This window comes from Macaca mulatta, chromosome 13 (assembly GCF_049350105.2).
Source record: "Macaca mulatta isolate MMU2019108-1 chromosome 13, T2T-MMU8v2.0, whole genome shotgun sequence".
Taxonomy (NCBI): Eukaryota; Metazoa; Chordata; class Mammalia; order Primates; family Cercopithecidae; genus Macaca; species Macaca mulatta.
This window is the reverse complement of record NC_133418.1, coordinates 98,359,941-98,371,994: the sequence shown is the minus strand read 5'-3', so window position 1 is coordinate 98,371,994 and position 12,054 is coordinate 98,359,941. Positions and strand designations below refer to the sequence as shown.

Here is a 12,054-nt window from a genome sequence, read left to right as displayed (position 1 = left end):
CTTTCTGCTGAACTAAGTACCTCTCAATATGGTATCTAGATAGATTCATTTTATCTTCTTAGAGACACCACTCCTAGAACCCCTGACTCCTTAATTCTAATCTGAACTGATTGCCTTATGAGCCGATTGTCCTGCTGTCATCCTTCAGCTTCCCTTCACTACTTCCTTGTAATTTGTTTTGCCTCTAGGTTGAAAGCCTTTGTCTCCCTGATCCTGGGTCTTCTTTTTTCTTGGTTTACTCACTAGTTTTAATGAAGCACATCTCCCAAAAGTTTCCTAAGAAAAGGTCCATAAGAAATGATTTTTAAAATTTGCATGTCAAAAAGTATTATTATCCTGCCCTCACTCTTGATTAATGGCTTAGCTAGAACTTATTTCTAGATTGAAATTTTTTCGTTAGAATTTTGAATGTGTTTAGCCACTGTCTTCCAATGTAAGTCCAACGCTATTCTGATTCCTGAATCTCTGTAGTCTGTTTTGCTCTCTTTGGAAGCACTCAGGATCTTATCATCATCTCAGGCAGTCTGAAATGTCGTGATGACATGACTTAGTGTATGTAGGCTGTGTTTTATTTTTTCCTCAAATACCTGGTGTCCCTTAGCTTTCGATTTATACTTATAGGGAGACTCTAAGATGCTGACCAGAAGCTCACCCTGCTCTTCATCATGCTGGTGGCCCTGAGTCAGGGGCCTGTCCGGCTCCAGCTCTCCCCAGATTGTTAGCTCCTGTCTTGTGCTGGGGCAGGGCAGGGGTGCCAAGTGGATTGCAGAGGGAGAGAGAAGGAATCATATAAGACTTTCAGTCCACCTTTCTGTTTTCACCTCATCCTGCATCCTGGAATTCGGAGGTTCCTGAGACTTTCTGGGTTCTCAATTCCATCATCCAACCCCTGCAGGCAAATTCTTTCAGCTTTCTGTTCAGCTAAGTCTGTGTCGTGGGTCTATCTGCTTTGCACTTTTAAAATTTTTGTTGACCTCTCTCATTTGCTGTCATTGCTTGTGTTCTCTTTGTCCTTATGGGTTTCTTTTTTCTTCCGTTTTTTTTTTTTTTTTTTTAATTCCTTTACTCTCTTTTTAGTAGAGGAAACAGAGGTCAAAGAAAATGCTCTATTCTCCATGTAACTGGAAGCCCCCTGAACTTTGCTTTCTTAACTTAATAATATACCTTGGAGATGGCTCTATATCAAATGGAAAGCTCTTCCCCTCCTCTCCAAGGGCAGTCTTCCCCGGATGGATGAATCAGCAATTACTTCACCTGTGTCCTCTTCATGCAGGTGGAATGGCTGGGTCAAGGTGTACTTCTCATTTTTAACTGGGACATTTCAGCATCTCCTGCCTTCACTGGTCTTCTTCCATTCTTCAAAGCTCTTGACAGCTATTCCACATTCTCAGCTGCTCCCCGGGTTGTGGTCTCCTGAGTATGGAGACTCCCCTTGGTTTAAAGCAGCAGAGAGCTCTCACTGGTATCACCTTCCCATTTGAGCATTTCTGCGCTGCTGCCCCTGGCCTAACCAGTGCTTCTCACTCTGTCTTATTTGAAGGTGTCCAAGTAACAGGAGTTGGACACTTTGCCGTCCACTCTGACTTCCTTATGCAATGGTATCCCCAACCTTACCACCCCCAGCGCTGACCCACACTGGCCTTCGAGAGTGGGAGCCTCCTGAGCAGGAGCTACCCTGGGGGCAGGCACAGGCCCCTCATGCTCAGGAGTGGTGCTGTCAAGAGAAGGGGCAGGCCAGAAAGAGCTTTGAGAACTGCTTGTTAGAGAAGTTTGCACTGAACCATGAACCGTGAACTGTGAACTGGAGCCTTCCCTGGCAGCACTCACCAGGACCCCCCTCCCCAGCAAAACACAGAGCCAAACTGTGCTCTTCTCAGGGGAAAGGCACCTTCCATGGGGATGGAAACAGACTGGAAACAGGATCTGGGAGGAGGTCATCTCAGGGCCTGGGTGGGAGTTTCAGAAGGGAGGCGTCCCTGAGCATGGCTCGCTTCCAAGGAAATCTTTCTCTGAAGGCCAATGCAGAACAAATGAAAATGGAGGATTGATGTTCAAGAAAGAGCCTGAACTCCTCCCATCCTCCTCTTGCTCCTCTCATCTGCCACCACATGCTCCCTCCTGGCATATAGGAGGAGCCCCAGGGGTGGATCCATGAATGCCATTTGAAGCCCCTGGGGTGGAAAGTGGGACAGGTATGGCCATTGCTGAGAGTATAAACTGGTGCAACTCCTTTGAAGGACAACATTGTCATACCTATCGAAGTTCTAAAATGTAGGTGGGGTGCAGTGGCTCACCCCTGTAATCCCAGCACTTTGGGAGGCTGAGGTGGGAGGATCACTGGAGGTCAGGAGTTCGAGACCAGCCTGGCCAACATGGAGAAACCTCATCTCTACAGAAATAACAAAAAGTGGCCGAGCGTGGTGGCAGGCAACTGTAGTCCCAGCTACTCGGGAAGCTGAGGCAAGATAATTACTTAAACCAGGGAAGTGCAGACAGAGCAAGACTCTATCTCAAAAAAAAAAAAACAAAAAAAAAAAACAAAAAAAAAAACCCACAAGCTTAAAAAAAAAAAAAAGATACAGAACAGTATGAATGGAATAAATGCAACAGTGTGAATGGGGTAAAAGGAGGATAAATGTGTCGGCCTGTGTATGGAAAATTCTTCCGGAAGGCTAGATGGTAAGAAAAGCCAATAGTGAGCAGAGGCGGCCTTGAGGGAAAAGGATGGGGAGGAGAGAATGTAGACGTTTACTTTTCACTTAGAACTTTTACACTATCTGAATTTTCTTTTCTTTTCTTTTTTTTAAAATTATACTTTAAGTTCTGGGATACATGTGCAGAACATGCAGGTTTGTTACATAGGTATACACATTCCATGGTGGTTTGCTGCACCCATCAACCTGTCATCTACATTAGGTATTTCTTCTAATGCTATCCCTCCCCTAGATCCCCACCCCCCGACATGCCCCATTGTGTGATCTTCCCCTTCCTGTGTCCATGTATTCTCATTGTTCAACTCCCACTTATGAGTGAGGACCATTATTTGAATTTTCTAGCCATGCTCGCAGATTTTTTTTTTTTTTTGGATTTCATTTTATTTTTATTCATGTGTTACTTTTCAGAAAATTTCAATAGAGGTTATATGGGTAGTAGGATATGGGTCATTTGGAGTTACGTCATTTTTTTTATATTTAAAAAAGTGAGTGAATATTATTTTCAAAAGGGAAATTATGTCACCGTGTGACAGCCTTTGGTTTCTGTAGCTCCCCAAGCCCTGGCCATCCCCCATCCTCGTTTGTGCCTGGAGAGTCTTGCGCTTGTGACAAAGTCGTTAGCTGCCACCCCCAGACCCTGAGTGGGAAATGTGGCTTCCATGTGGTGACGGGGGAGGGTTAGTCCGAGCGGAGATTATGAGAGGGAATCTTCCCCCACCTTCCCCCGAAAGTGTCTTGGTGAGCTCCTTTATTCATCTAACAGATTTTGTTGGGCACCTGACTTGGCCCAAACACACACACACACACACACACACACACACACACACCCCTCTCACACTGTTCACTCTCCCCACAGCCCCATGAGAAGGGTATTTGGCCACCTCCACGTTGAATGAAGGTTCTTCCCAACTGGACAGGGGTCTGCATGACAACAGGGAGCAGGGCTGCTCACCATCCCACCTTCAGGGCCTCCAGGGGCAGGCACATCACAGGCACTGGAGAGAGGGCAGGGAGGGAGGAAGAGGGGGAGGGAGGGAAAGCAGGAAGGGGAGGGAAGGGAAGGAAGGCTGGGCTTCAGTCATGCATCCAAGTTTACCCAGCCAGGGAACCACCAAAATGGACTTCAGACCTAACTTCCCCCCGTCCTCTCCTTGTTTTCCTCCTTATTCCAAAGAGGTTCTGTCCAGCTCCATCCTCTGAAGAAACCTCACCTTGGATCCCAGTAAAGGGTTAGCAGCCTAAAGCCTGATGTCTCATTCAGCTCCAGTGGGGCTCTGTGGATCATGGCCCTCCCATCCCTGCCGGCCCTGTCCCAGCCCCATCTCCAGGACTGTGTGGCTCTGAGCAAGGACCACACTCAGGGACCAGAGTGAGGCTGTATTAGGGCAAGAATCCAGTTCAGAGGGAGGAGCTGGGAGAAGGAAAGAGGGGAGGGGCCTCTACTCACCACAGAATTTCATTTCTGGTCAGGAAGGTCAGGGCCTGCAATAAATCACAGAGAAGTGATGTGTCCACTCCATTCATCCCTGCTGTGGCCCCTGGAGAGTGGCGCAATGCAGAGGCTGGGGATGAAACGCCCATTCTTTTTCTGCACGGCTAGGGGAGCCCCAGGCTGAGGCGGATGCCTGAGGTGGCAGCTGGAGAGGAAATGGTGCTCTTTCTTATCCCCAGTCTCTTACAGGCCTGGGAAGGAGGGCATTGGCACAGATGTGAGAGGAGATCAGAGACAAGAGTGAAACTCTGGGCTCTGGAGCAGGAGACAGATGGAGGAAGGCGACCTCAGAGAACTCATCTGGGCCACATGGATGCAGATTTAGCAAAGACAGGGACCACCGCTATCCCGCCTGGTAAACTCTAGAGCAAGCTTGTCCAACCCTCAGCCTGCAGGCCACATGCAGCCCAGGACAGCTTTGAATGGGGGCCCAACACATATTTGTAAACTTTCTTAAAACATTATCAGAATTTTTCGTGATTTTTTTTTTAGCTCATCAGCAAGCATTAGTGTTAGTGTATTTTATGTGTGGCTCAAGACAATTCTTCTTCTTCCAATGTGGTCCAGGGAAGCCAAAAGGTTGGACACCCCTGCTAGAGCTTCAGGAAGGAATTTCCCATTCATTCCACTTGCTTTAGGAAGCTCCCACCTCTGCCCAGAATCCCCAGCCCGATCTACCCACCTGGTACTCTTCCAGGTCCTCCCAGTGCATCTGGTACCTTAAGCATTGCCCCATCCAACCACACCTTTCTCTTTGCCAGCAGTAGAACCTCAGCCCCAAGGACTCGCCAGCTGGGGCACCTCGTTGATCCGGTTGCCATGGTGACCTACATTCCACCTTCTGCCCATTCCACCTGAGTCACTGAGTTGGCAAAGAAACAAATTCTTTTCATTCCCATTCCACCTGAGTTGCTGAGTTAGCAAATAAGCAAATTCTTTTCAATCCCAAAGCTAAGAGACATCAGTCCCCATACAACAAGCAGAAAGGCAGCCCAAAGACAGGGCTGAGAGTCACACTGTCAGCTCAGGAGTCACACTGCCTGGGCTCCAAACCCAGATCTGCCCCACTGTGACCTGAGACAAGCTCTTCAATATCTGTGTATCTTAGTTTCCTCATCTGTAAGCTGGGATGATAGTCATGGGATTGTTGTGAAGATTGACTAATACAGGGCATAATGCCTGGCACATAGTAAGTGCTCAATAAATGCTAGCTATTTGAACCACAGCCTAGCTGGGCATGGTGGCTCACGCCTCTAATCCCAATGCTTTGGGAGGCCAATGCTGGTGGATCACTTGAGGCCAATATGCAGAAACCCCGTCTCTACCAAAAAATATAAAAATTAGCTGGCGTGGTGACATGCACCTGTAGTCTCAGCCACTCCAGAGGCTACGGTGGGAGAATCGCTTGAACCTGGGAGGTAGAGGTTGCAGAGAGCTGAGATCACACCACTGCACTCCAGCCTGGGACCCTATCTCAAAAAAAAAAAAAAAAGAAAAAGAAAAAACCCTACAACCTGCCAGGTGCAGAGGTGCACACCAGCAAACCTGTAGTCCCAGCTACTCAGGAGGCTGAGGCAGGAGGATTGTTTGAGCCCAGGAGTTCATGGCTGCAGTAAGCGATGATCATACCACTGCACTTCAGCCTGGGTGACAGAGCAAGACCTTGTCTCTAATAAATCAAAATAAAAAACAATCAAGGAACCACAACCCCAGGACTGTGCCAGGCATGGGGATGCAGAAATAAATCAGCATAGATCCAGCCTCAGGAAGTGGCCCAAAAAGTATAGAAAAGGGCATTCCACCCCATCAGTCAGGTCTCTGCAGGAACAAAGGGCACCATCAAATCAGGATCATGTGAAAAGGGTCTAACAAAAGGACTCTCCACAAAGGTGTGTTCAGGGTGTTGTAGGGAAATCACACGGATAACACAGACTCCCAAGCCCAACAAAGAGCTGCTACCCGCCCCAGCACCACCCACCTGGGAGCAACACCCCAGCCCCACTCTCTCCTCTTTCTCTGCTCTCCCACAGGGCAGAGAGCAAGGCGGAGCAGGATGGGCAGACAGAGACAATGTCCAACACAGCCATCAACATCACAGGCCAGGAGAGCCTTCCTGAAGCCATCTCTCCCTCCCCTGCCTCCAGGAGGGTCTGCACACCCACCTTTGTCATGAAGGGCTGGTCTCCTTGTTCTAGGACACGTCTTCCCTATGCTCTCCTGAATAAACATCCCAGTGGTTCTCTGATGAAGCTTATTTATATCTCTGAAGTGCAACTGCCTGCTTTTTCTTGGACTGTCCTCCATGGGGATAGAGCCTGGCAGAAGGAAACCCAGGACCCCCATTCCTTGATCTGCTCACCAGACACAAGTAGAATATCCACGGTGTGCCAGGGACTTGGCTTGACCCTGGGGGAGAGAGGACTGAACATGACTTCAACCCTCAAGGAACATATGCTCTTCATGCTCTTTTAAGGGAGCAAGAAAAAATGTATGCTCACCACGGGCGCATGTGCACACACACACACACACACACACACACAAAAGCAGATGGAGGCAGATGTCACAGACGGAGAAGAGTACAGAGTTATGAGTGTTTAGAAGAGGAAAGTCTTGCTGGGCACCAAGCTTTCATGTAGGTGGTGGCATTTAAGTCGTTGTTATCATGCAGTGGTTAAGAACATGGGCTCTGAAATCTGAAAGACCTGGCGGCATCACTTCTTACTGCATCACCTCAAGCAAGTCATAAAATACTATAAGCCTCAGTTTCCTCATTTGTAAAAGGGGAATGATAAATCCCTACTTCATAAGTATTGCAGACATAAAATAAAATTATGGGTGTATGTGAAGCTCTTATTATAGCAAGATACCTGCTATGTATTGAGTTCTCAATAAAGGGTAAATTACCAGCCTGGTTAACATGGCGAAATCCTGTGTCTACTAAGAATACAAAATTGAGCCAGGTGTGGTGGCGTGTGTCTGCAGTCCCAGCTACTCGGGAGGTTGAGTATGAAAATCGCTTGAACCCAGGAGGCAGAGGTTGCAGTGAGCCAAGATCGTGCCTCTATACTCCAGCCTGGGTGACAGAGCAAGACCCTGTCTCAAAACAAACAAAAACAAGGGTAAATTATGTTACTATTTTAAAAGTTGGGCCTGGTCCAGGCACAGTGGCTCACGTCTGTAATCCCAGCACTTTTGGAGGCCGAGGCAGGCGGATCACCTGAGGTCAAGAGTTTGAGACCAGATTGATCAATATGATGAAGCCCCGTCTCTACTAAAAATACAAAGATTCGCTGGGCATGATGGCATGCACCGGTAATCCCAGCTACTCGGGAGGCCAAGACAGGAGAATCGCTTGAACCCAGGAGGCGGAGGTTGCAGTGAGCCAAGATCACGCCATTGCACTCCAGTCTGGGCAACAAGAGTGAAATTCCATCTCAAAAAAAAAAAAAAAAGAGTTGGGCCTGGAAGGAAGGGTAGGACTTTTGCAGGCTAAGTCAGTGGTTAAACTCCATCTTCTGCTAACCGCTTTGAGCTTCTACCACCGTTGACTAAGCAGCTTCTATTTGCCAGGTGTGTCCATGTAAACTGTCTGTCTTCAGGCTCAAGCAGCTCAGTGAGGGTAGTAGGGTATCCTTGCTTCTTTGTTCTAGGGAAGGTGGAGGCCGGTGAGGTGAAGTGATACTCTTGAGTCAGTCAGCTGGTAAGTGGGCATGCTGCAGGCCTGCGGATTCCCAAAGCACCGGGCAGGATACTCGGGGAAGCCAGGTGATCTGCACTTCCTTCTCCAGCCTCAGTGCTCCTCATCACATCGAGGCGCAAGTGGCAGCTTGGCACTGGCTGCTTGTGACTTTCACACCTGGCTGACACTTGGTAAAAAGAAAACAAAAGCAAAAGAGAGAGCTGCCCTGGAGCCCAGAGCTTTAAGCTAGTGACTCAACCACTATTCATTGAGTGAGGCAGTGGAGACAGAGGTGAATGAGACAGATGATGTCCTGCCCTCATGGATCCAGACGTGCATATGTGCACCCACATCCTTTAGACAGCCATACGTACTATGGAAGAAGGAAAGCAGGGAACAGGGGAGAGAGGGTGTGACAATGGAGGGGCTGGTGGTCATGGAAGCACCAGAGCAGAGACCTGAGTGACAGGGAGGAGTAAACCAGGCTAGGAAGTCAGGGCCAGTTGCACAGGCCCATATGGCCACGGGTCCAGCAAGAATTTAATAACACTGGTTTCATTATATTTGTTTGTATAACGGTATCTTCCATATTGAAAATGAGGCACTTTTATCATTTATTACTGTGATCTAAAATTTCCTTTATAAACATATCTGTTTAATTAAAATAAATAGGAACCTAAGCAAAAATATTAAGTAAATAATTATATAGGTGGTAAAGAAATATGCCAGAAATCACAAATCTCTCTGTGTGTGTCTCTTTCTCTCTCTCTCAATCTCTCTCTCTCTCACACACACACACACAACGAAGGTTTGCAAACTCTGCTACCCTTCTCTCTCCTTGATCTTTCATCCCCCTAACTCCCCAACCCCTGCCTACCCTGCACCCCCGCAAGCTCTGTCATTTCATCACAGAGAGGGTTTTCACTGGTTCTTACAATAACAATACTAACAATAAGAATATCACTTTACATTTGCATATTCCTTTATAATTTCAAAATGCTTTTCTATGTACCATCTCATTTGCCCCGGAAATAAAAGCTAGTGTTCTTTAAAAAAGAGAGAGAAATCCTCCCTCCATATGATTCTGCCTTTGATACACTAACCAACCTGCCTCTCTACCCATCCCCAGCCCACGACATCCCTCAAACTCCTCTTCAGCAGAGATTTTGAAAGGGGTGTAATTGAGGAGGGAGGAGGCTCTGGGGAAGGACAGTTCTACATCCTTCCCCTCCAGGGTCCACCCCTGCAGGAACCCTCTGTGTGGAACAGAATGTTTTCTTTGCAAGATTTCTGTCACCTTGCAACTTACAGTTTACAGACGGTAAAACTACAACCCCTGCTCTGACCCTGATTTAGGTGTCTCTTAGAATTCAAGAAGAGTTGAAAAGAAACTTGCATTCAAAATATATAAAGAAATCTTACAATTCAACAATAAAAGGCCAAATAAGCCAACTTAAAAATGGGCAAAAGATTTGAATAGACATGTAAGAAGATACATGAATGGCTGATGAGCATATAAAAAGAAGCTCAACATCAGTAGCCATCAGGGAGACGCAGATCAAAAGCACAGTGAGATACCTCTTCATACCCACCAGCGTGGTCAAAATCAAAAGAACAAGTAATAAGCACCAGGTATGGTGGCTCACATCTGTAATCCTAGTACTTTGGGAGGCTGAGGTGGGCAGATCACTTGAACCCGGGAGTTCAAGACCAGCCTGGGCAACATAGTGAAACCCCGTCTCTACAAAAAATGCAAAGATTACCCTGGCATGGTGGCATGCATCTGTAGCTGCAGCTGTTCAGGAGGCTGAGGTGGTAGGATTGCTTGAGCCCAGGAGGGAAAGGTTGCAGTGAGCTGAGATTGTGCCACTGCACTCCAGCCTGGGCAACAGAGCAAGACCTTGTCTCAAAACAACAACAACAATGGAAAAAAAAAAACCCAACTAATAAGTGTTGATGAAGATATAGAGGAATTGAAACCCTCATACATTGCTGCCAAGAATGTTAAATGGTGTGACTGCATTGGGAAAGAATTTGGTAGCTCCTTGCAATTTTAAGCAGTTGCTGTAGGACCCAGCAACTCCACGCCCAGGTATATCCGCAAGAGACATGGAAACAAGGTCCACACAAAAACTTCACATGAGTGTTCATAGCAGCATTATTTATAATAGCCCCAGAGTGGAAAGAGCCCAAATGTCCATCGACTGATTAAATGAAATGCGGTATATCCATACAGCAGGATATTATTCGGCAATAAAAAGTAATGATACACGCTACAATACGAATGAGTATTAAAAACATTATGTGAAGTGAAAGAAGTCAGTCACAAAGAACTATGTATGGTGGGATTCTATTTATAGGAAATGTCCAAAATAGACAAATCCATAGAGACAGAAAGTAGATTGGTAGTTGCTGGGAGCTGGAGGGTGGGGAGACTCGGGGGTGACTGCTTATGGGCATAGAGTTTCTTTTTGGGGAGGTCAAAATACTCTGATCTTAGATGATGGTGATGGTTGTACAGCTGTGAATATACTAAAATCCATTGTGTCGTATGCTTTAAAAAAGTGAATTGTATGATATGCCAATTATATTTTAATAAAACTATTTTTAAAATGTCAAGGGGTTAAGTCCTAACTCAGTGCCTCACCACTGAGTATAATTAAAGGAATGTGTACATGGGAGGATATATTTGAAACTGTTTCAGATCTATTTCCTCAGCCTGAGTCTTGCAGCCCAGGGGGCTCCTCCACTGCAGTAGTTCTGTGCTGGGCACAAAGGTAAATCCTGCTGAGGCAAGTCGCTCCCTGGCTCCCAACATCAGTTAGACTTTTGTTTGCGTTTCCAGCAAACGAGCAGGCTGGAAAGCTATGCTCTGTCTGGAGGCAAGATTTTCCAAATTCCTTTTGTGTGGCAAGAAGCAGGCCTCAGGGAGCATATCCTGATTTCTGTGGGGACCTTCCAAGTAGACAGGAAGATAGAGGATGGCAGGGCTGTCCTGCTGGTCTTAGGGACAGAGGAGCTGAGGAAGGCAGTGAGGAAGTGAGATTGCCCTGCACTAGCTATCCAGAGATGGCGTGGGTGGGGCAGGGCTGGTTAGGAACATCCCTGGGTTCCCTGGGCAGAGGCCTTGGGAGACTGCACATCTCTAGAAACCTGCCTCATGCTCTTAGCCATTTCCAGCCGGGTGCAGGGTGCAGGGTGCAGGGTGCAGGGTGCAGGGCAGAAGTGCCCAAGGCAGAGCGCCTGGCTTCCTTGGCCTGATGGTACCATACAGGGACCCAGAAGCTCCCACATGCCTCAGGGAGGGGGTGCAGAGGGCCTGAGATTGCAGTGTCCTGGCAAAGTCCTGGCCAGGATGAAGAGCCCACCAGGTACATCTCCCAGGGTCAAACGGGATGCCGCGGACTCCCACAGCAGCGTGGAGAAGGTGATAGACAATATCTTGAAATTGAAATCTTCATTTCTTTCCCCCATCTTCTCATGAGAGACTTCTTTTTTTCTTTAGTCTCCCATTCACGTTGCCTGGGGGGAAAGCAGAATTGTTCAGTGTGAGGGAAAAAGCTAGAAGCAGCCTACGCTCCTTTTTTACTAACAAATCAGACATTTAAGAATCAGGGGGGAAGCTGAGGGAAGCCTAGAGTCTAAAGTTAATAAAAGGACAGATGAGGAAGACAGGGAGGAAGCACCATGTCACCAAGGAGCCTGAGCGAGGGTCTTCCGACGGTACCAGGAGGATCACCATTGCCAGCCCTGGGAGCACTACTCACTGCCCAGGGGAGGAGGGGGAGGAGCCACATGGACCAGCACTGCCTCATTGTGGGGCAGGGCACCCATCACGGCATCCAGTCTTCAGGGAGTGCCCAGTAGAGTGACAGCTGCTTGTGTCCCAAGGCTTTGCTGAGCCCCACCTGAATTGCCCTGGTGGAGAGGTATCCTCCATTTCCAATGACATGAGACACCAAAAAGCTCCCCAGAAAAGCGGGTGAGGGGCCTTGACATTTAGAGAGTGGAGAGTTGATGGGGCTGTGGGAGGAAATCCCAGCACTGGTTCTTGGGCAGGGCTGGACAGCAATCATCCTGCCCTTTGGCAATTTGTATTAGATGCCCTGGTGCTCCAGGTGACACCTGATTTCAGGTGCTGCTACACAGACAGGTTCCTGTGAACCTAG

The 12,054-nt window shown here is 47.7% G+C and overlaps 1 protein-coding gene across 1 annotated transcript in view; it reads right to left on the bottom strand.

Moving 5' to 3' along the window:
• CIB4 (calcium and integrin binding family member 4) overlaps positions 1 to 5,064 on the bottom strand; it is a 59,620-nt gene extending 54,556 nt beyond the window's left edge. Inside the window, exons 1-2 of the mRNA XM_015111896.3 lie at positions 4,889 to 5,064; positions 4,162 to 4,196 (exon numbers count right to left, since the gene is read on the bottom strand). Of these exons, the coding sequence (XP_014967382.1) occupies positions 4,162 to 4,196; positions 4,889 to 4,942 (89 nt within the window). The 5' untranslated portion in view covers positions 4,943 to 5,064. The remainder of the gene's footprint in view (positions 1 to 4,161; positions 4,197 to 4,888) is intronic.
• Between the last annotated feature and the right edge of the window lie 6,990 nt (positions 5,065 to 12,054).